This window comes from Notamacropus eugenii, chromosome 2 (genome assembly GCF_028372415.1).
Source record: "Notamacropus eugenii isolate mMacEug1 chromosome 2, mMacEug1.pri_v2, whole genome shotgun sequence".
Lineage (NCBI taxonomy): Eukaryota > Metazoa > Chordata > Mammalia > Diprotodontia > Macropodidae > Notamacropus > Notamacropus eugenii.
In genome coordinates this window covers 229773588-229798944 of record NC_092873.1, presented here as the reverse complement: position 1 = coordinate 229798944, position 25357 = coordinate 229773588, and the positions used below count along the sequence as shown (strand labels likewise).

General features: G+C 34.7%; 1 protein-coding gene across 1 annotated transcript in view; it reads left to right on the top strand.

Moving 5' to 3' along the window:
• The window catches only part of NMBR (neuromedin B receptor), a 28277-nt gene extending 15164 nt beyond the window's left edge, over window positions 1-13113 (top strand). Inside the window, exons 2-3 of the mRNA XM_072643471.1 lie at window positions 5953-6301; window positions 10446-13113. Coding sequence (XP_072499572.1) covers window positions 5953-6301; window positions 10446-10847 — 751 coding nt within the window. The 3' untranslated portion in view covers window positions 10848-13113. The remainder of the gene's footprint in view (window positions 1-5952; window positions 6302-10445) is intronic.
• The last annotated feature ends 12244 nt before the right edge of the window (window positions 13114-25357 follow it).

Sequence of the window (25357 nt, the reverse complement as noted above, 5' to 3'; positions counted from 1 at the left end):
ATGGAATACCTGGAATGAAAAACGGGAAAGTTGTGTGGAAAGGGCTTTCATATAGGACCAGTCAATTCAGTGGATAAGAACATGGCAGTGATTAAAATGTTTTGCATTGTTATTTAAGGCATTTATGTGTATTATAAATTTAAATGTTAATATTAGAGTGAAAACTAAAAGTCATTTTATACAGGTTATCATATGGCAAATTAATAAGAATAATTTTTTTTAAATACGGGATATTTTCTATTTTAAGAAATGTGGGTGGATTGAGCCTTGTTCTAAGCAAGTTGATAAATTGTATTATTACTCAAAGAAAAATCAGCCTTGACTTGTTGAACTCACCTATGAGGAATGTCTTACCATTCAAGAACCTCACATTCTCTAAGTAAAAAATGACATCTTTGATTTCTTGCCTTCATAAATAAAAGTAACCAATTTCAGTAATCAAAACCAACAGGCATGAAATTCACTCAAAACTAACTCTTTCTTCAGAATCCCTATTTCTATGAAGCATTTTCCAGGTACAGAAGTGCCCCCAGGACCATTTTCATAGATGAGCCATTCAAACAATTCCAAATAACTGTCAGAAACTGTCAATTCTACTCCCTTTAGTAAATAAAAATAACCTTTCAGAAGCCCATTATTTGCTTAGTCCATGTTTTACACTCAACATGTGGCAGTTCTAAGGCTCTATTTATTTTTTGCCAGTGAAATTTGTTGGAATATCCCAAATTGATTCCTTTTACTATTAAAACAAATAGCATTTCCTGGCGGGGTTGGATGTCTCCATTCCTGAAGACTACTACTAATATTTTAGGAAAAAGTCCAAAGTCTTTGGCTTCCTGAAGGTAGCAGTAAATTGCTTTCATTCTACCTGTCAGACTCATGTCACACAGTTTGTGGAAAAATAGCTGGTCTCTACAACACAGAATTAAAATAGGTAAAAGCCTGGACAATTGATCTAAGTTGAGGGTTTGCCCACTACAGGAATGACGCATCCTCTCTATTTAAATAATGAATCATGTTAAATTTGGGGCAGATATTTAAACGGGGAGGATGATGAGTCACATGCTCAGAGTTAGATCTTAAATATTTCAGTCTTCAGGATAATAATAATAATATGAATAATAATAATGAATGATATTGATGATAGCTAGTGTTTTTATAGGATAGGATCTATGATGATAACATACTTTATAAATATTAGGTCATTTGATCACAAGAGGCATACATTCTTGTTTTACAGATGAGGAATCAGAGGTTCAGAGCGTGCCAGAGCTGAGAGTACTAAAAGGACAGTCTCTTACCTATCTTGTGTAGCTAACTATATAAATTCTTCTAAAAAAAATCACACTTTTTTTCTTTGTATAACTAGCCACAGTATAATGAATAGTCATCTTGTTTTGTTTGTTTGGGGTAATGTATAAATACTACTAGCTGAATTGTGAATAATACCAATTCCTATCAATTGCTTGTGGGATATGTCGTACTTGAAGTATAAAAAAGTCTTTTTCTATGGTTGGTTCTATCTAAAGCCATGAATTAGATGCACTGATGAGGAAATTCATGCAACATTACTTCATTGGATTATTGTGATGAACAAATGACATAATGTGTATAAAACCTTTACATACTTTAATTTGAGCTATTATTATTATTGGGGGGAAATTTTATAGGACAAGTACTAAATCTAGTCCCCTTCTTAACAATGAAAGTCAGGGGATATAACATTTTGCTAAGTTCTCTCTTGTACTAGGCTTTTTCTACTACTTTCAACCCACATTTCTTCTTTTTAGGAATTTCTATGAGAGGCAGTGTGACCTAACAGGCTGGTCGTGGACTCAGGAAGCCTTATGGGGGAGTTCATGTTATACTTCTCACACATTTTATGACAATTAGCATATCATATAACCTCTCAGTGCCTCAGGCAGCTCTTGAGGCCATAATCAGTCAGTCAATCAATAAACCTTTATTAGATACCTATTATGTGTCAGACTCTTCTAAGATCTGGGGAACAAAAAGAGGAAAAAGACAGCCGATCTCAAGGAGTTCACAATTTAAAGTGAGAGGTGAGTTGGGTAAGTTCCTCAGGCTGATGAAATCACAGGTTCACACCACCCCCATCCCCACCAAAACTAAAAACAATAACTCTTGTATTATTTGTTGGGATTGGTATGGGGAATGGAATATAATGGAGAAATATCTTGGTGTGGTGGATAGAGAAGTCAGGACTTTTAAGTAATTTACTGACTGTTTCAGCGTTTTAGGCAGCTCTCTAGGCCTCTAAGTTTTAGAGAAAGTGCCAGTCTACTTTATTAGAAGTAGTTTTCCCACTCATAAGTTCCATAAGAAGATAAAATTACTAGTCCCATCCCTCTCTGGCACGGTCCTTTGGGGGGCTACATAAAGTATAGTTTTATGGAAAAAATTTACTTTAGAGAATCTGATTATGGCTTCCTTGATAGAGGAAGCTTCCTCTTCTACCAGTGCAAGTGGGCAATTACTCTGCCACTCAGGAAAGTTAAAATACTGATGTTAGTTATCATTCTAATATCTAAAAACTTTTAAACTGCTAAAAAAAACCCTGATATGCTTTCTTCTTCAAACACTTATTGAAAGATATTGTATTTTAATCTGACATAAAATGTTTACAAAGTATCAATATCTACAGTAGAGAATACTTATTGTCTTTTCCAGAAGTTTTGAAAGTCAATGGAAGTCATAAGCATGTAATGCACATATAATCCAAGATGGAAAATACCAAGTTCCACTTCAGGAAAATGTGAAGGTGAATGTAGACTGTGTGATGATTTTCCAAGCAGAAAAGAAATTAGAAGACAAGATAATTTTCTTTTACTTTTAAAAATTTTGATTGAATCAATTTATTATTTGTTCATATCAAACAGAGATGGCAGGCAAGATTCAATAAAAGGATTATTAAAATTTCAATACATAACTTGCATTTCTATTTCCTTTTATCCTTTTCTATTTTTTGTTTCTCATTTGTTAAAATTGGAACTATTTTACTGAGTTTACTTGTATGAGTGAAAAATGGCCCCCTGCACATATCAGGCTATATTATTACCTATATAAGAAATAGTTTGGGGACCATTATTATTCACACATTTTCCCCATCAATGTTTGAAGGAAACCTGATTGATTATATCTGTTTTCATTTGTATTATATTCCTTCAGTTTAAAAAAATACTTTCACAGAGACAGATCCTTTTGAAGCAAAAGATATATAGGTAAGAACACTCTTCAGATTATAAAACAGAGTTGCATTGCCATCCTGGGACTGAGTTTTTGATAAATTGTCTGTTCTCAGATATATCTTCTGGCATTTGAATTCATATTATGATACTTACATAGTACATCACATTGGCCCCATCTCTCCCTTTTAAACCCAAGAAAATTTAAGCTGTGTGTTCTCGTGGTTTTAGAGGAACAAAGGTTCCTATGGCCTCTCCCATTAGCTTCTATCACGGCTGGATTTGCACCCTCCAAAAGCAAAGCATGCAATGGTCCCAGGCTATATTCTCAATATTGGGTTTTCATTGGGTTCAAAGGTATCATTAGTTTTGTAATTTTTACACTACAGTGACAGGAATTCTCTTATGAAATTATTCTATTTACTGCTATATTTTGTAAGGAAAAAGTAGGAAGTGGCATCACTACGCAATCAACCATTGTCCACAAAATATAAGGGATGGACTAAATGAAACTGAAGGTCTATTTTAGGTTTAAAATGTCATAATTTTAATATATCAGGTGCATTGGTAAAATTAGTAGTCTCTAAAGTCGGGGCTAGGACTTTCTTGGGGAAATTGTGACTGGACCCCAATGAGATATGTGATCAGCGAATCAGAGGGTGGGATGATGAATTGGTTTTCCACACTTGTTAATCTTGAGCCTTTTATCCAACACAAAGATATTTATTTATCTACTCATTCTCATTATGGCTCAATACTCTCCCAGATCACTGCTGTTCCACTGTTCTGACAGCTGCTAAGCTCTCAGGCAATTATAACCTAACCCCTACCTGAGTATTTATAGTAGCATCTGCACTGGTGCCATTGGCATCTCCCACTCTTTCTTATTCCTCTAGCCAATCTGTATACCAGGAAAAAACAAAACACTGATAAGAGTGTATGATCAAAAAAGTTTGGAGACCACTGACTTTAAAAACAGAGTAGAAAGCTAAGTCTTGATTATACTTGATAATGTGAAATTGGGAAGAACATGAATCTGAGGTTAACTCCAGATTTTCCTTTAAATTAAGAGTTTGTACCTTTATTACTGAATTTTTCTTAACTACAGTTTCAAGTAGTTCTACAGTATAGTCAAGTTTCAATGATGTGTTTATAATATTTAATCTTAAAGTATACTTTCAATTTCTTATTTACATGATAAAGCAGGTGATAAAGTCGTTCATTAATAACTATTATTTATTTTAGTTCCATTATTCATTCAAATGGAGGGATCTAACTCATTTAACTGTCTTTCTCAGACTCCCTGGTGATAAACTGTAAATATAGCAAATTAAGGCAGAAAGAGGGCAATACTACTTAGGTTGGTGCAAAGAAAGGATGCTATCTCCAGGAAGAAGATTTTCCTTTGGAAATCAGGGAAAGTTCTGAGCAGAGTATAATCACATTTTCATACATCAGAGTCCAGTCTTAATGATTAAAGAAATATGAATTTTCAGGACATTGTTGTTTTTCAGTCATGTCCAACTGTTTGTGACCCCATTTGGGGTTTTCTTGGCAAATATACTGGAGTAGTTTGTCATTTCCTTTTCGAGCTCATTTTACAGATGAGGAAACTGAGGCAAAAAGAGTTAAGTGACTTGTCCAGGGTCATATAGCTAATAAGCATCTGAGGTCAGGTTTGAACTTAGGAAGATGAGTTTTCCTGACTTCAGGTCCAGGGCTCTGTGTCACTTAGCTGCTCTTCTAGGACATTAGACATTGACAAATGTAAATATCAAAATATACTAAGGCAGCTAGATGGTTGTAATGGTAATTTAAATGGGAAGATTGTTCCCATTCATTAATAGGACTACCTGACATGCTTAAATCAAATGGAAGCCTACATCACATGTGGTGGGAGGAGCTTGCTGAAAGATTGGAACAGGAAGGGTGGAGCAGAACTGGGAAGAAGTTGGTCAGGCTAGTGAGAACTGAGAAGGACACAGGCAAGCAAACAGCTGGACTCATGAGTGTTTGATTTTGGAAAGGAGTGGGGGAAGCATGGGAATGGCTTTGTCCTCTACAGTGCTAATGTGTATTGACTTCTTGGTTGCTATGATGGATTTGGCTCTCTGGTGTCTGAATAAACGTTTTTCTTCTGCCTCCTATATGGAGAGTCTGTTATACTTTGTAATTCAGAACTTTGCTGGCATTCAATCACCCTTGGTACTGTGAACATTGCCTGGGTGATGTAATGATATATCTGATAGAGTTCTAGACTTGGACGCAAACTCAGAAAGATTTGAGTTGTGCCTCTAACACTAGCTATATGTCCATAGGCAAGTCACTTATCTCTGACTGTCTCAGTTTTTCATCTGTAAAATTTGGCTATAATGATAGAATCTCCTGATGATCAAATTAGGTAACATATGTAAAGTGCTTTATGAACTTTTAAGTGTTATATAAATGTGAGCTATCATTCTATATTAACAGTTCTTGAATTGCTGCAATTTTTAATTATCTGCATTATTCTGCTCCTTCATTTAGTGTACTTCATTAACAGTTGAATTTAGAATTTGTGATTCATACCTAATCCTTGGTCCACCTTACTAACAAATAGCAAAAATGACCTATAGTTAGAAAAATGAGGAGTAAAATACTTAGACAATTCACACACTGGAAAATCTATCCCTAAATAGAAGAGTGTTGGCTCCTTTTTACATAGAAGAAATTTGAAAAATAAAATAAAAATTTGTTTTATTTCTAGATATAAAGCCATTGTGAATCCTATGGATATCCAGACATCAGGTGCAGTCCTGTGGACCTGTTTGAAAGCCATTGGCATATGGGTAATTTCTGTGCTGTTAGCAGTTCCTGAAGCCGTGTTTTCCGAAGTGGCCCACATCAGTAGTATGGATAATGGCAGCTTCACAGCATGTATGCCATACCCACAGACTAATGAATTACATCCAAAGATCCATTCAGTGATGATTTTCTTGGTCTACTTCCTCATACCCCTTGTTATCATAAGTATTTATTATTATCACATTGCAAAAACATTAATCAAAAGTGCCCACAACATCCCTGGAGAATACAATGAGCATTCTAAAAAACAGGTAAGAAATGAGTGGGAATAAGTACTATATACTAGTAATTATTTTTCATTTTATCTAGTCAGCTCAGGAAACTAAATGAATGACTGACTGAATGAAAAAGCATTTGTTAAGTACTTCCTATATGCAAAACACTGTGCTAAGCACTGGAGATATAAGTAGAAAAGGAGGGAGAATCTCTGTTTTCATGGAGCTCACATTCTAAAGCAGAGTAGAATATACATATAAGAGATTTTAGTCACAAGTCAGATGTAAGTGTTCAATTGTTCTTAGGACGAAATAGCAGAGTAGCATTAGAGCATTCTTTGTAGTCAGGACTAGGCTGGTACATAGATGGATTATATATTTACACAGTGTGGTATGATTTGAAGTGCTCTTAGAAGGTCTTATCCCCCTTCCCCAATATATGGCCCTCTATCCCATTATAAGGTTTAAAATTCTATTAGAAATTAATTTCTCATAGTTAATATCTTCATTTTTACTTGTAAATGTCTTGGTGAGCAGGGTTTGTCATATAACACTGTTGGTCATAGTTATTCTGGCCTTAGTTTAATCATATTTTTTTTCTCAGAGCAGCTAACTGAAATTCAGGTAGGGAATTGGAGTTTTGTTGAAAAATAAAGGATGGAAAAAAAGAGTTAGTTTTAGAGTATGGGGAAGGAGACATAAGCGGGGTAAAACTGGTTGTTACAAGGCAACTTGAAGGTAGTATGAAAGTGTAGAACACCAAAGAGAATTGAATGCCAGGAGGTGGAAAGAAACTGAAAGGTGAATTTTGACTCTTGTGCAGTTTTGCTTAGAGCTGGCCCTGAATTTCCATAGTAAAAATTTTTTCACCACTAAAAAATTACTTCACTACTAAGAGCATCACCAATAGGAACCAATCATATGGATTTTTTTAATTAAAAAAAAAAAAAAAGGAACCTAAATACTACGACTGGAAGCCAGAGCTTTAAAGGTTAGCCTTGTATATAAACCTGGAGAGAGTAATCCTCTATTGGTTTTCATAGGTTGGGACAAATTACCTCTGCTTGTTCCTTGGTTGAGACAAGAAGAATTGAGTTGATTTAAATTATGAAATAAGGAGTCTTATAACTTCCTTTGAATTAGATAGAATACAAATAAATGATACATATATGGATGGGGTTCTGGGCTCTACTGAAATAACATTATCAATATTTGGTTTCTTGAGTAGGGGTTTTAATCACAACATTTATTTTTTTTTATCCTGGGTCTCAGTGAGATTCTTTTTCTTATTGAAAAGTGAACATTTCATTTCGGACAGTCACACAATTGCTTTTAAGCATCTGGATATTTGGAGCTGAAAAAGAAAAGTATACAGTTCAATTGTACATTTTTACTCAGATCTGGCATAGTGGGAAAATTACCATTTTTACTCTATGATGCAAAATAACATTGAAAATAACACCTTTTTAAAATAGTAACTCTGAGGCACAATGTGTTTAATTGACTTGCCTAGTATTATATATCTAGTGTTGGAGCTGAGACTCAAACCTAGTGCTCTTTCTCTTTTATTACATTGCCTCTTTCTTCTGTTTTCTAGCCTCAAAGTTGCCCCAGTAGAGGAACTTTTGTCTTTTATTCCACAATGACAATCTGATGAGCAGTTTGAAAACTCTTGACAACAAAATTAAAAATTCACTGGCTTCAAATTGTGTATCCTTCAAATAGGGTATTATATATGGAGATTCCTTGCTCATAGAACTTTTTTCCTAACCTAGGCAATTCTTCTCTTTGGTACCTAACAGTGTCAAAGTCAGAATATGTATTTGCTGAACAAATCAGTCCACTAATAAAATATTTCTTGGAAGCCTACGACATTTCAAGGTACCATATTAGAGTCTGGGAAAGACAAAGAAATTGGAGGCATGATTTCTGTCTGAACAAAGCTACAATATACCTGGGAAGATAAGATATAGATGTAGAGAATATCCATCAACAAATTAGGGTATTCAACTAGATCATTTCTATAGGTCCATTCTTCTTCTAACATTCTATAATATTGTTACTTTATTCTGCAGACAATGAAAATTCAGGGGAAAGAGAGATCAGTAAGGGACAGGGGACATTTGGACTTTACCTATAGTTAATGGATTTTTTTTAGGTAGCAAATATTTGTTTATTTCTTTAAATGACTCATCAAAAAATTAAAAATCCAAATTACCAACTGCTAAATCATTCCAAGCCAAATGAAGTTGTTTAGAGAAAGCAATATGAGTGTAAAGGTAAAAGCCCCATAGGTTTCCCTATTTTCCTCTTCTCTAGAAGATTGCTAAATATCTTGGGATAAAGAGGGTTTTGCATATGACAAATCTTCTAGGTAATCTTCCAGGGAAGTGTGTGGAATGAAGAATGTTGGGCATCATCGCACCATGAGAAATGAGTGCAGCAGCCAAGAGCTCATGAAGTTCCCGGTCATTTTAAATGACTTATTGGATATTGCTGGAGTGGGTAGTAATTGGAGCTTTTTTGTTTGTCTAAGCAGCACTACCAGATAGTTCCAGTAACTCTACTGTCAAATATTAGATCATAGCAGCCAGAGAGATAGGAGGTGAAATTGAAGTAATAATTTCTGAGCAAGAAGACTGGTGAGATAGAGTTGGTATTTTTGGAATATTAACTTGGATCAGAGGCACTGCTTTCTATAAATCTTGATGTAATTTGTTACTGAAATGGGCATCAAAAGCACAATTTTAAAGTTGGCATCTTCTGCTGGAAGGAAACATGATATAGAGAATAATAAGCTGGTCTTGGAATCAGGAAAGTATATTCAAATTCTCTTTCTGACATAAACTGACTGTGGACAAGTCACTTTGACCTTTCAGTGCCAGATAACTCTCTAAGAGGATGTTAGGAGTGGTTGCCAGTTTGTATGGGGAACACTTTCCCCGGATCTTGCTATAACAATAAAATCACAGATTTGAACATAGTTCACATATTCCACTAGTAACTCAAGGAAAATTTTTGCTTGGCAGCACTACCTTTTCTCAATTTGCTACACAACTCTTATTTTGAAATTCTAAGACAGATATAATCAAACTGTCAGAAACAGTGGTAGAAAATGATTTAGAGATAAAATAAAAGAACAGCAATTCCCCCATTCTCTCCCCCCTGAGGAAGTTCTTGGAGACTTTCCACAAAATAATTACCTTCAAAATGTTTCCTACAGTGAAATGAAAGGAAATTAATTTTGATTTTTTTTGAGATTTAAAAAATTTATTTTTAACCATTTTAAAGTTGTGAAATACTTGATAATTTTCACAGGTAGCAAGATGTGGGAAGCAAGGTCGACATTAAATAAAGAGGTCATAGATCATAGGTCATAAATTTAGTTCAACACCTTCATTTGACCTATAAGGAAACCCAGAGAAGTTACATGAATTGCCTAAAGTCACTCAGACAGTAAGTGGTAGAGCCTGGGTTTGATCTCTTATTTTGTGGCTCTAAGTTCAGCATTCTTTGCACTGCATTACACCATGTGATCATGGGCAAGTCACTTAAGCTCTTTGAGATTCAGATTTCCCATCTCTAAAATAGAGATACTAAGGCTTATATGTCAAAGGGTTCTTTGGAAGAAAGAGTTTTGTAAACTTTAAAGGGTTCTGTCAATGTACAGTAGTATTAGATGTCTGTTTGGAAAGGTGAGGGTTAAAAAAATCATCTCTGCTTTAAAAGCCTCTTATATTTTTCCTCTTGAGGCTAGTCTGGTGTCTGAAAAATGCCCAAGTTTGTTTAGTTTTCATGCCTCATTTATTGGGTGGATTTAACATAAACAGAGATAATTCATGTTAATAGTTGGAAGCTCAAGAAAAACAGTTAAACACAAGAGAACTTTGAAAGATTGTGGATTAGAAATGTAAAGGCTTAGGCATTTACTTGTGATTTATCATCAATATATGTAAACTGTCAAATATAAGTGGTAAAGGCAATGCTAAGTGCGATTAAGCTAAGAGATTTCACAGCAGTGCCAGGTGCCACTTTGATGAAGGAAAGTCATTGTTTGGCTGAAGTAATTTGGATGCATTGTCATATCAAGGTCCACTTCACTTATTTCAGTGATTGTTAGGTTGGGGGCTGACTTGATTTTATTTTGCTCATCTATATGATTATTTCTTTCTGTTTTCAGATGGAAACACGAAAACGCCTGGCTAAAATTGTCCTGGTCTTTGTGGGATGCTTTGTACTCTGTTGGTTTCCGAATCATGTGCTCTACATGTATCGATCTTTTAACTACAAAGAAATTGATCCATCCCTTGGCCACATGATCATTACCTTAGTGGCCCGTGTGTTGAGTTTCTGCAACTCTTGTGTCAACCCCTTTGCTCTTTACCTGCTCAGCGAGAGCTTCAGGAGACATTTCAATAGTCAGCTTTGTTGCGGGAGGAGGGCCTATAGGGAGAGATCTACCAGTTACCTGCTTAGCTCCTCTGCTGTGCGAATGACTTCTCTGAAAAGCAATGCTAAGAACACAGTGACCAATTCTGCCTTCCTGAATGGGCACAGCATGAAGCAGGAAATGAATCTGTGATTCCAGTCATTTGACTCACTATCTTGAAAGAATACACTCATATCCTTGTTGAACTGAGCAGAACTAAACAATTCCTTCCTTCTTCCAATGTTCTTTCAGCTAGTTCATTAGAGGATTGATCACTGTTGACTCAGAGAAAGCAAGACAAACAAGAAAAGTGTTTTTCTTTGAATGGGTCCCTTAATTACATTCAACACATGGATTGCCCACATAGAGGAAGACTGAAGAGCAGTTTAAAATATCTTCCATGTTCTCAACCTGCACCTCCCCCCTAAAAAAATACTCCAGCCTGATATAACACACAATATTATAAATTGTAGGATTTAAGCTATTGCTACAGCTGACTGCAGAGCACTTTCCTTCAAAGTGTTTTTCTTGGAAATATGACATGAATTTCTGTGTTTATTAAGATATTCCATAAGGGATTACATGATATTGAGATTTACTTTTTTCGGAGACTTTTCATTTCTGGTATAGGCTACAATTAGAGATGCTTAGTTTGGGAACTTCTGCTACAAATGATGCCAATATATGCACAAAAATTTGGACCTAAATTCTAAGTGATGATAATAGCTACTGAAAATTCAGTGACTATGTCAGCATAAAATGCATCCCTGACCTTCAGAACATTGGCTTCTAAGATGATATGATATTTTTTTTAAACACGGTAAAAAACTAACAACGACAGTAATTCACTAACCAATGAAATAGCATAAGGGTTAGTACCATCTGTATTAAACAGTAGAATTCTTTTTTGGTGATGAGTTGTTCCTGTGGGTGTGATTGACTATATGTATGCTCTCCTTTGAGAATGATGGTTATGGGGGTTTTGCAATTCATGTCAGCTTCTGAACAACAACAACGACGAACATTAAAAATCTGTAGCTGATTAAGTTGTTTTATGGTTCACATCTTATAGGATCGTAGATTTAGAGTTAGAATAGATTTTAGTGGTCATCTAGTACAACTTCATTTTTTATAAATATAGAAACTGAAACCGAGAGAAATTAAGTGACTTTACACAAAGTCACATAATGGACAAGTGGCCAAGGCAAGATTTGAACCTGAGCTCTCTGATTCCATATTCAGACAGCTATCCACTATGCCATAGTACCTCACAATCTGCTGTGAGTTGGCATCTTTTTTTTTTAATCTAAAAGTAAACCTGCTCTTAATTAAATGATTCTATTTCCAGTCAGGAATGAGAAAGCCTTGCCTTTGAATCAACCCATTTTAAATCACTGTTCTTTTCAAATGTCATATAGCAGAAATGATTAGATTATTTAGATAGTAAAGTTGACAGTGCCAGGGGGCTAAAGGGTAGATAGTAACACCTCATGGCCCTATAACTCATCAGCAGAAAAGCAGTTGTTGACTTTTATCTTATTCAAACATTGTGAGTAATCAAGTGGTCATTTCAAGTGATGAGCTCTTAGTGACAAAGTATTTGATATTCATGTAGTTCTAATTGTTTGAAAGTTCTATCTTCTGTTGAGCTGAAATCTGCCTACTTATAATTTTCAACCATTGATCTTAATTTTGTCTTGTGAATACATATAAAGGCCTACACTTGGGTTCAAAAAATTCACTGAATAACTATAGAATTAGAGAGATGTCTGCTAGGTACCCTATTTCCCTTTTTGACAACCATGAATTCTTAGGGCCAAATGGTCCCTATCTCTTTAGGTGCCTGAAACTTCTGCTTGACCAGCCAGTTGCTCCTAATTAGTCAGAATCAGTTCTAGATTAACACTTTGTTGAAGTCCTTTACCTTGTAGGAACTAAAATTGTTAGAAAACCAAGGATTCACTTCATATGGCATTTTTAGTGGAATGATGTTTTTGGCAGATGTCTGTGTAGTTTAAACCCCCCATCACTAGTATATTTGACCTCAGTGTCAGTTCTGTGGTCTGTATCAATAATTTCATCATTAATTTCCTCCATCCATCAAGGTGGTCTGGATTACATTCCTATAAAATACTTTGTTTTTCTTTTCTTATTTCTTCACCTAAATGTTTGTTACTATATTTTAGGTTCTTGTATTTGTGTGTAGGTATAGATTTGAACAGTAATGCTACTCTGCTGCCCTTTAAATTGTATCTGTTTCCTTAAAATTAAATCCAACAATTATTAGTTAAGTGACTGTTATATACAAAGCACTTTCTTAGGCACTGGGAATGCAAAGACAAAAATGAAATTATCCCTGAAATTTACATTGACAGTCATGAATTCTTTCCCACCAAGGCTCAACAATTCATGTGAGGGTATTTATCATTTATGTGTTAAATTTCAATATATTTTATTTATTATTTATGTTTTGTGTTGTTAAATAAACATCTAAAAATGTCAGAGCTTTTCCTATCTTTATGATTATTTTTTTCTGTTAAAAGTGGAAAATCTCAACTACGTTACACAAATTCCTCTTTCTGTTATATTTTGTATTTCCTGTAAAAACAGGTTTATAATTTATCTGGGGATTTTTCCCCCTCCCCTCTTTCATTTTTTATTTTTAAACTCTTTTGATCAGACCAGCAAGGCTCTGGCCACGTACATAGCTTTCTCAATCCTCATTAAATATCCTTCATCCTTAGTCAAGAATTTGTCATTCCAGTATCTTAAGCTATGATCTGAAAAATTAAGTCTTGCTTTTTGACAACATCTTCATTCATAGTCAGCTGTTTACTTTACATAGTCTCATTTCTCTTCCAAATTCACATCTTTCAATTCACATATGTTATGGCTTATATCCAAAATCCTGTTAATTTAAAACTATGTGAATAATTTTAGTATTTAATCTGACATCTGATCAATGTCAAATTTTGCAAAGAATAGAAAGAAAGAATCTGTTTAATAAAGCAGTCTGCATATTAGGTTTATGTTAAGTATTATACATTTGACATACCAACCACTGTTAATCATTGGTGACTCTAATTTAATAATTGCAGTATTACAAGTTTATGTTTCTTTTAAAAACATTTTTAGGACAAAGGAAGCGAAGGCCCACAGTCTCTCAGCTTTCTCCTCCATTTTGTCGTCTGCCTGATCTTAAATGGGCCAAGGTCTCCCAGTGCATCCTGGGTCATCTCCAGTCATCCTGATGAATATCTGGTCAGTGGATTCAGATGGCTGTGGAGAAGAAGAGAGGCTGATGACCTTGCACTCAAAACAAAGTCAAGTACAAGTCATGTTATCATTTCTCTGGTTTTCTTTGGCAATGAAGGATGAATACACAAGATAAAAATTAGGGGAAAGGAGGGAAAATCACACTTGTGGACTAAGAAAACCATACATATTAGGAAAATCCAGAAAATGCTCAGAATATTAATAATGACTTTATAATATTTCATAGTCACAATGATTACGAGGTTTTGTTTTTATTTACTTATAAAAACCCTAATTTTTCTGATTCACTTATTGCTTTAACATAGGTGTAATAGGCTCAGAAGATACTTTACCCTGAAATAAGGGCACTTCAAAAGATCTGATGATCTAAGAAGTGAAAATTTCAATCTATAAATTTCTCTTAAAGTAGAGAAACTTTGATTATTTCAATAACTGTATGTATTTTCCTAGGATTCCTAGAAAAAAGGAACTTTGAGATGACCTACATATTTTGGCTGAGAAAGTTTATTATTATTATTATTATTGTGCATCAAAGCAGGAATGACAATAAAATCCTGTCTGTAACTTCATCTATCCTTTTGCTCTCTAAACTATTTTGTCAAGTTGTTCCATATGTCACTTCTGACCAAAATTTCAAACAGTAGAGCTTTAGTTTTGGAGGGGCAGCTATTGGACTGTGTTTTTTGAAGTGTGATTCAACAATATTTGGCCAAAATTTCATTACTGGGAACTAACTTTGTTAGTAAATAAGCAAGACTTATATAGCATATCTCTTTGTGCAAGATGAAAATATAAATTAATCTCCCTTGTCAGATCAAGAAACATGGAGGGCACCAAAATGATTAAGTAGAATCCTTTATATTATTTAATAGTACCCTGGGAAGTAGAAACCTCCAAAACATCTATTAAGTCTAGGTCTTGTAAACAGCCAAATCACTCACATCCTTCTGGATCCTCCAATTCATGTTTTCATTTGTAAAGAGGAATGATCATAAATGATAATAATTGCTAACGTCTTGATGACACCCACTATTGTGATTGTCACTATGCTAAATACTTTGTCAGCATCTCATTTGAACCTCACGACTACCCTGGGAGGGAGATGCTATTATTATTATCCTCATTTTACAATTGAGAAAACTGGGGCAAACAACATCTAGGTGACTCACTTAAGGTCACATAACTACTGAGCATCTGAACTCAGGTTTTTCTGACTCCAGGCCCAGGACTCTACCCCCTGTGCCACCAGAGAGATTAAATTATAACATTTCTGCTTTACTGCTACTCATCTAGGCAATTAACTGTGCAATCCTCAGGCTTTAATAATGATTTGTTTTTACCATTATGTCAACCAAAAAAAGAGACCTCACAGTTTTGTTTTTATAATACTAAGAGGTGGCATTTATGGAGTGTTTTAACATTTGTAAAGTAGTGAAAAAATATTCCATTTTATCTTCACAATAACCTCACAAAGTGCTATTATCCTTACGTTACAGATAAGGAGGCTAAAACAGGCAGAGGTTAAGTGACTTGCCCACAGTCATATGGCTAGAAAGTGTTTGAGACAGGATTGGAAACAGAACTCAAGTAAGTCTTCCTGAGTCCAGATCCAGCTGTCCTTAAAACATTCACCATTTTGGAAGAATGGTCTAATGTAGTTGAAGAAAGAAAAGAGGTAGGGTCCAATGCTCAAAATGATACCAATATGAACCTATTGTCACTGTTAGAACTAAAAATATTCACAAGTTCCCTTGATTTCTAATGGGTACCATGTCTCCATGTTTCCTAAACACCTTGGTTATAAACTAAGAAATTAGTGAAGCCAGTTATTTGGCATGATGCAGCTCAAACCCTAAACCGAATGGTTGATTAATTTAAATTTTGTTTGTTTTGTTTAATTTACTGAATTCAGTGGGTAGGCAGTTATCAAGTAAGCATTTCCAGTTGATTTAAGAAACACAAAATTATCCAAATAATGATTTACCAATAGCAGCTTCATTTTTCTTCATATTGTCAACCAGATAAGCTCTAGCTGTGAAGTTAATGGTGGGTGTTTTAAGGCAATGTATTGGATTTTAGTCATGCAAAGTCTGTTAATGTTAGTGGTACAGTGTGGCTTGTGCATCAGTCTGAGATTTCAGCCTTGACTGTAATGAGTTGTCTAAAACATTTAAAAATTAGGACTATTCTGGTTTGTTAGGTAGTTTTTCAGACAGCACTTTAATGTCACATGGTACTGTTTGTATTGAAATTATTTTGTGTATCCCATTACCCAGTACAGAAGGATACATTTTCTCTCAGAATTTATCTGTAACGAATGAGATTTAAGAAACATGAAACAAAGATGAGTATTTGGGACAGCACCTTATTTCTTCTCTGACTCATCCTCCCTCCCCTACCATGCACACTCATAATTTTATAGCCACTATTTGTCAATTTATTTCAATTTACCAAACATTTACTAAGCTCCTACTGTGTGCAAGGCACTAGGCTGGATGCTAAGGAGTTAAAAATGAAAACCTATGTTCTCCTTGACCTTAGGAAGTTTATGCACAAGTAATTAATGTAAGTATATTAAGTCAGTGCAGTGGGAATATGGGACAGTAAGTACACCATCCAAAAGCAAAATCATTCAAAATTGATGTCTAATTACATAAGCCACACAGAGAAAACTAACAGAATTAGTGTTTTCAAGCAGATCTACTTAAATTATTTCATAATGATGTCCTTTTCCTTTTTAAAAACTTCCTAAAGATACTGCATATCCTAACAATCATGGCTAACATAATTTACTACTAAGACAGCTATTTTCCTTTGGGCCAAAACTAGAATTCTGCTGACCTTTGATTCCACAAATTCCATCCTTTGGGAACCTTGAGAAATTTCTCTGCTCTTGCTGTGATCAGTTCTATTAAGTTTCATCATACTTATTGTTTTATTTCTTACTTTCATATGTAAACAATCCCATTTTTTAAAGTGAAAGCAAAAAAAAAAAAAATTCTTGGTGTCAGTTGCACCAAAACTTTCTGGTTGTAGACTACAGTTAATACCATGTTTTGCATAGATTCAGTGACTAATCCAGACTATATTTTCACCTTTTTTTCCTATAACTTTTTGAAACATGTCAGCTAACTTTTGTCACTAGTTAATTAGCTTAATCTTGACCATCTCAGAGCCTCTTAAGTTTCCTAAATCTATTTCCTTTTACATTTTAGTCATACTAGCTGGCAAATCATGGCATCTAGCACAGAGCATTTTTAGTAGGGTCCCTAACTCAAAGTGTGCATCACATGAAGTGACAGAATGAAGAACATGACTTTTTTTTTTGAATGTCATAAGTTAAAGGTCTTTTGGGATTCAACATGGATCCTTTAATTAGCCAGCTAAGCAGCCTAGTGCATATATCACTAGAAATGGAGTTAGAAAGGCATGAGTTCAAATCTGATGTCAAACACTAACTGTGTGACCCTGGGCAAGTCTTTTTATACTCCGCTTGCTTCAGTTTCTTCATCTGTATAATGAGAATAATAATAGTATCTACTTTTCATGGTTGTGAGGATAAAATGAGATAATAATTTTAAGGAACTTAGCAAACCTTAAAGCACTATATAAATGCTAGCTACTATTATTAGAAATCACAGTTTAAGGATTCACAAGAATTAGGATTCAGGTATATTGGACTAGATTTGAAATTTCTATGGTTAAAATTTGGTAATCTTTGGTAATCCAGGCAGGAATGCTTAGATCTGTGATATAGTCTGGGGTAAATATATTTTAGTGAAGATCAGAATCGATGTTAATTTAACATGAATTAAATCCAATCAGTAGCTCACTATCATCCATCTTGGAATCTGTAACAACCCAGAATATTTCTGGGTTTATTTTATATGTTTGAATCCTGTCTCACTTTATTACTGAGACAAAGATCATAATTGGAGTGCTACCAAACACTTGACTGTATAGCTTCCCTTAAAGGCATTTAGTGATTCACTTGTATTCATTGTGTTTTTGATTCATTGCAACTTTAACAATGCTTTATGGGATGGTACGAACTGCCTGCTTTTATTCCTTGGATTTTCACCAAACTGTGGAACTCTGCCTTTTTTTTTTTTTTGGTGTTCAAGTTTAAAAGGGTCTGGACTGGCCAGGATCACACTTCTGAGCATGCAGCTTATGCAACTGATTCAGTGTCCACATGGTCTTTGCCATGTGAGCAGACTTTTTCAACTGGTTCCAGGTTTTTGGATTGACTACTGAGTCAGAATCAAGATATATTCAGAGGGCAATAACTGGACAAAGTTGAAGTCTTTCCATCTCCCAACTAAAGTGGTTCCTCTTCCAGAGTTTTATTGAAATACCATTCTTCTTTCAAGCTTGGGAATAACTCTGGTTCTTGACGACCCTTATGTGACCACATTTCCTCAACCAATCCAGTCTATTGAAATATGATGTGTAAAAGGCCTTTTATACAGTTGAAGCTCATAATTGATGGACTAAAACTAAAGTCTATGACTGAGATTTATCTTTTTTTACCTGATTAAGGTATTGGACAACTTATCATTTACTTTAAGTGAGGTGGGATGAACTTATTGATTTATTCAACTAAATCCCAATCTTGCACAAGAAAACAAACAAAAAACAGTAACAGCAGCAGTAACAACAATAAAATATATTTCAAAAACAACTTGACTAACGAAACATACTGTTGCTGATGAAGAGGAAAATGACAAAATTCAGTAACATAAAACCAATGTGTATTGGAGAAGAATGAAAATATGAGCTCTTTAGTTCTTTTCAAACACAAATGATTTGATTGAGAAAAACTTTGGTCTATTTCAGGCTGTATTCTCTAAGACAAGAGAGCAACTGCTCCTATACTCTGAGTAAGCTTTTGCTTGCATGTCCAGCACTACTATGGGATTTAGCATTCAGGATCTCTTCTGTTTTAAGTGTTTACTTGGTATTTGTCTCTTGAAATCATTTGGCCACGTTTCTTACCAGGCCTAATGAATATGTAAAGTGCAAATTAGTCATTGTAACTTTATGTTCTAAGCATTAAAATTATTGTGGGAGAACATATTCTTCTTAGTACAACACTTGGAGTCCTAAATCCTTTCCAGTGGATTGCTGGAAGTTGAGTTGATTTATAAGTGAATATGTGCTTTAAATCCATAAGGGAGATATCTGTGGTTAACCCATGGAGAGACAGATGGGTTTGGAATTTTGAAATAAAAATTCTGAGGCTTCATCATCACCAGAAAAACACCAGTTAAAATTTTTATATTTTTTCTGCCTTTTCTTCTCTATTGACTGGTTGGACACAGTCTTTGCCCTCTAAAATTGGCATGGATAATGCCAAACATCTGGATGAAAAATTCACACTATTATTCAAGTGCAGATGATTGACTAAATGTTTCATTTTTAATGAAATATTTGAGCATTTGTATAAACACAACCAGAACACTTGAATAGTCTAAGAAAAGTGTTTTGTTAATGATATTCTCAAATGAGCAGATTTAGAGTTGGGAAAAGATCTTAGAGAACAATGAGACCAACATCTTGAAGTCTTTAAAGATTTAAGATTCCCTTTTACAGACCATTACAGATTCTTAGATTCCTTCCACAACATTTTGTTGCATAGTTGTCTAAGACAACTAATTTGTTATCACTTGACAACTACCACATTATCATTGAGACTTACCCTCCAGGAAACATCACAGGATAGGTTCATTCCCTCCAGAGAAACAGATAAACAAAAATCAAATCACGTAAAAATCAAGTCAAGTGAAGTCAAGTAAACAAGCATTTGTTATATACCTACTATGTGCAAGGCAATGTGCTAAGCTCTGTGAATGTAAAAAAAAAGTCCAAAACAAAAGCTAACCTTCCTGTAACCCCATGAAATTGATCAGGAAATTATCCTAATCCTTTCATTATTCTTGTACCATAATCAACTGTCATTTCCAGCTTCATAGCCTGTTTTAAAGATATCTAGATAATGCGTTCAAAGGTTTATATGAGAAACAGGATGCATACACAAAATACTTTTCAGGCAAAATAATAAAAAGTCTTTCAAGTCTTTAGCTTCTTTGAGTAGATTCCCTAGGTAGTTCTCTAAGTGATACTATGTTGCCAATATAATTGGTGATTTGGTGGTCTTGAGAGAGAAGAATAATATTTCTGAAGGAAGCTTATGAGTCAACCATCTAGGCAAATGTTTTCTTGACATGTTGCCAATGGCATGAGCTGATTTTCTTTTTTTTTTTTAGAAAAAGTTTCCACATTTCCAAGATTTTGTATTCAAAGTTGAGGTGGTGAAAAATAACATTTGTAGGAGCCTTCCATGCCCAATGAAGATTTATGTTATTTGAAAACTAATGGACAAGTCAGTTAAACATAAAAACTGACCTTTACAAAGGTTTATAAAGCAGTTCACACATTATCTCAATTGGCTCCCCATAACAGGTTTATGAGATAGGTTCTAAAGGTACTACTGGCCCCATTTTAGAGATGAGAGAATTGAGACAGAAGAAGTTGAAGAGTTGCCCGAGGTCACCCAAAGTGGTAAATCTTAGAGGTAGAATTTAAATATGGGTTTTTCCTGACTCCCAAGACTAGCACTCTTTCTAGTATACCACATTACCTTGTAAGCTCCCCAAGACTTCAATTCCCTTATCTATGAAATGGAAGGGTTGGCTAAGATGGTGATTAAGATTCTTATCAGTTTTAAGTTACCATTCAATTTACAGCCAATTACTAATTATTTACATGTTCTCTTATTTACTGTGTATATAAATCTCAAATGAGATTATTTGTAAAGGCCTTTGCACAGTACCTGGCATGCAGGAGGCACTTAATAAACGTTTAGTCTTTCCTCCATTCACCTTTTCCCTGTGTAAAAAGCATTATAATCAATGATAAATCAATAATAAAAATAATATAAAAGCAATATAATCAATAAAATTAAATCAATAAACAATATATCAATAAACAAAATTAAGTATCTGTTATGTGTCAAGCACTGTGCTAAGGGCTGGAGATAAAAAAGAGGCAAAAGACAAGCCCTATGATCTAATGGAGATGACATGTAAACAAGTATATACAAGCAAGCTATATACAGGATAAAAAGGAAATAATTGAAAAGGAAAATTTGGAATTAAGAAGGGGTGGGGAAGGTTTCTTGTAGAAGGTGGGATATTAGTTGAGACTTAAAGGAAACTAGGGAGGTCAGGAGCTGGAGCGGAGGAGGGAAAGTTTTGCAGACATGAATGATAGCCTGAGAAAATTCCTTCATCTGAGAGATGGAGTGTCTTGTTTGTGGAACAACCAGGAGGCCAATGTCACTGGATCAAATAGTACATGTCTGTACTCTTTGGAGTAAGGTAATAAGACTGGAAAGGAAAAGTCTAGTTTATGAAAGGCTTTGAATTACAAATAGAGCACTTTGTATTTGATCTTGGAAGCTAGGCCCAGAGAGAGATACAAAACCATGGGACATGGTTTTTGCTTTCATAACATTTATAATCTAGAAGTATATAGGAAATGTGAAAGATAATTTTAATATGAAAATATGATACAAATGCACAGATAATTATAATACAAAATTATAATCAATGATAATGCATTGGAGCAGTGTTAGACTCCTCATTATATAAGGTCCAAGGAGGAAAATGAAATTAAAATAATGAGGGTTGTGGAAGACTTCATGGAACAAGTGACATATGAACTGAACTTTACAGGATGGATGACAATTCAACTATTGAAGAGGAGGAGGGAATACATTGGAGATACAAGGAATAGCATGTTTTCAGGAAAGAAAGTCAACTTTGGTTGGGACATATGACACAAGATAGGGAGTAATGTGTAACAAAGATAGAAAGGTAAGATAGTGCCAAATGTTTTAATGCTTTCGATACCAAGTAAAGAGTTTGACTTGAATTCACCAGTCAAGAAAGTCACTGATAATTGTTGAGTAGAAGAATGACATGACCAAATCCATGCAAAAAGAAAATGAATTTGGCAGTGCTGTGAAGGATGAATAGGGTTGGGGCAGGGGGAAAGAGTGGAGGTGAGATAATTTAAAGGGAGACTATTAAAAGAGTACAAAAAGGCACTAATGAGAACATGTGCTAAGTTTCTAGAACCAGGAATTTGCGGATGGATTAGATAGTGGAGATATTGTGATGGTAGAAATAGTAGGATGTGATAAGTAATCAAATACAAGAGGTGAAGGAGAGAACAAAGTAAAAACAATATTAAGGCTTAGAATATGGAAAATAGTGAATGATAATGACACTGACAGTGGTTTTAAGTAGGTTTTTAAGCTGAGTTTTGTACATTACAGAGATTGAAGTGCCAGTAGGATGTTCAAGTGGAGTTGTCTTTTGGCTATTGGAAATGTGAGCACAAAAATATGACAGTCATTCCTTGAGTTGCTGTGACTAACTTCCACTCAAGTATCTCTCTTTTATATCCAGTTAGTTAGTCAATCAAAAAGAATTTTTAAATGCTTAACATATTCCAGGAACTGAGTTAGGCACTGGGGGGGAGGGGAAAGAAAGACAAAAATTATCATTGTTAATAAGCATAATAATAACAATTCAGAACAAAGTGTAGCCCATGTTCTCAGGAAGCTCTTCTTGGATATCTAGGGCTTGAAGATAGCCCAGGAGGCCAAGAGGAATGGAGATAATTCCAGATATGAGGAAAATGTGTAGAGGTGACAGACGTAGTATCTTATGCAAGGTACAGTAAGGAGGCCAGTGTCACTGGATCTCATCTATTCTGCTCATTCTACTATGTGAGTTCAATGAATAAAGTGGAGTTTAACCTGAAGGAACAACAAAAAAAAAATAGTCAGCATTTTATATTAGAAAGAATTCTATATTTGCATTTAGGAAGATCTAAGTGTAAATTCCGTTCAGATTAGCAATATGACCCTGGGCAAGTCATCTAACTTTTTGAGCTTCTATTACTTTTTATTTAAAATGGGGGAAACAATTATTCCTACTTTTTTGGGTTTTCTTTTCAGAATTAAATGTGATAATATAAGTAAAACATTTTTATAAGATCCGAAACACTATATAAACGTTTCTTATCTCTCTTCCTTTTATTTTTTTCTTTTTGCCATTTTCTTGTATGATCTAAATTGATCACTAAATCTGAGACACTTAAGAATAAACTTTGTGCAATTTTTGATGGCAGTAATCTAGTCCTGAATTGACGTAATTAACTCCTCCATTTGTATATATGGATTTACATAACAGTATTTGTTTGATGGATCTGCTGCTGATGAGTTTATGTGTATGTTGCCTTTTATTTCCATTTTTGGATACTATTACTCCTACTGCTTCTTCTCTTCAGAGAAAAGAAAGAGATCTGGGATTCGAACATGAGCAAAGACATGAAAAAGGGAATAAAAAATGGAATCAATTGGAGATAAAGAGGTCATTGATGTGACAAGAGCAAAATTTTCATGTTGAGAAATAGTGGGAAATAAGGCTGCATAAGAGAGATAACTAGATTATGAAGGAACTTAAAAATCAGGTGGGAAAAGAGTTTATACTTCATACAGTAGGCAGTAGAGTTGTTGAAATTTTTGTTTAGAAGTGAGATAACCTAACAAATACAGCGATTTAAGAATCAACCTGCTACATTTACTAGGAAGCCTTTGTCAATTATTTCAGGGTACACTAATCTCTCCTATTCTAAACCACTAAAACAGTAATAGCAAAAAATAGCATCTAATTCTACTCAGTTGCATTATTATTATTTTTTTTTTTACTGTTTCATGTGTTAATCTTATCTGCCTGCCTGGATTACAAGTGCTTTGAGGCAGAATATACATATAATGTTGCTCATGGCAGATGCTCAATTAATTCTTGATGATTTTTTGATAGATTAACAAGTTCAGATTGTGCCATGGCCTCATTCCCTAGGACAAATATTCTATAAAAAGGAGTAGAACAATCCAGACACAAATTGTCCACTGATTCTTATTATGTAAACCGACTTCTTTTTTTGTATGGATTACTTAATTGATAGTGACTAAATTTTGTTTGCTTTCAGTATCTGAAGATACCTTAATCCAGATCCATCAAATGTCTTAGGGTGCTAATTGTGTGAGAGAATGGAGACATGTTTACATTGCGATTGCAATTGGTATTTAGCTGTTTCAAATCATTGTGATAAATATTTTCTGAGCCCAAAGAGTGAAGCCAAAAAAAAATTCTTATCAAATGGTTTCCAAACATAGTAATCACAGATAGATAAGCTTGACTGATTTGAGCAGAAACGGCTTTAGAGGTTCACCCTCTGAAGCTCTGGGAATTGACTCTTCTGAGTGCTTGGTTATCTGATCTAGTTTCTGAGTTAAAAAGGTTTAAATACTGAAAACCATTGACTTTCTTGGTTAACATATTCCTGAGGTAGCTTTCCATCCACTCTGCTCTGAAACTATTAGCAGGTATTTTGGTGAAAATGGCTGATGATTTAATACCATAGAAGAAACTGTTTTCTTATTTTATTTGTGTTTCTAGCTGAGTGCTGATTGTTTTTCTTTCCTTTATATTATACATCAAACCATAGAGACCTCGGACAAAGATGGGCTTTGATACATGCTTTGATATTTAAACATGATGATGAAAATAGGGAAGTATTTCATATGTGCAGCTAGATAATTAAGTAGAGCAGTCAAAGTGGGTAGAATAATGGATTTAGATTCAGCATGACCAGAGTCCAAACTGGACCTCAGACACACACTAGATATGTGACCCAGAGCAAATCACAATCTCTCTTAGCCTCTGTTTTCTCATTTCCTGTTGTATATTGTTTTAGTTACACCTATCTTGCAAGGTTATTGTGAGGATCAAATGAAATAACATAGGTAAAGCATTTTGCAATTTTAAAGTTATATAAACTTTAGCCAGTATTGTTATTGTGATGATGATGATGATGATGATGATGATGATGATGATGATGATGATGAAACTGAGGCTGAGAAAGGTGAAATAATTTACCTAAGGATGCATAGGTAGTATTCGATAGAGTCAGGATTTGATGTTAGGTCCTCTTTTTGCAGATCAAAGAATCACTGAAACCTAGATTGTGAAGAAACCTTGGAAAACATCTCGTTCACCTATACAACATACTTGCTTTCCCTTTAAATGTTACAGCGAAAGGATACTTGCAGTATCTTGAGATGACTTCTACTTCTCAGCAACTTCCATCTGCTGCTCTAAATTCTGTTCCCTGCAGCCAAACACGTCCAAATTAACAATAACTTATTAGGGGGCATCTAAGTGGTTTAGTGAACAGGGCAGCAGCCCTGGAGTCAGGAGGACCAGAGTTCAAATGTGGCCACAGACACTTTACTCTTATTATGTCAC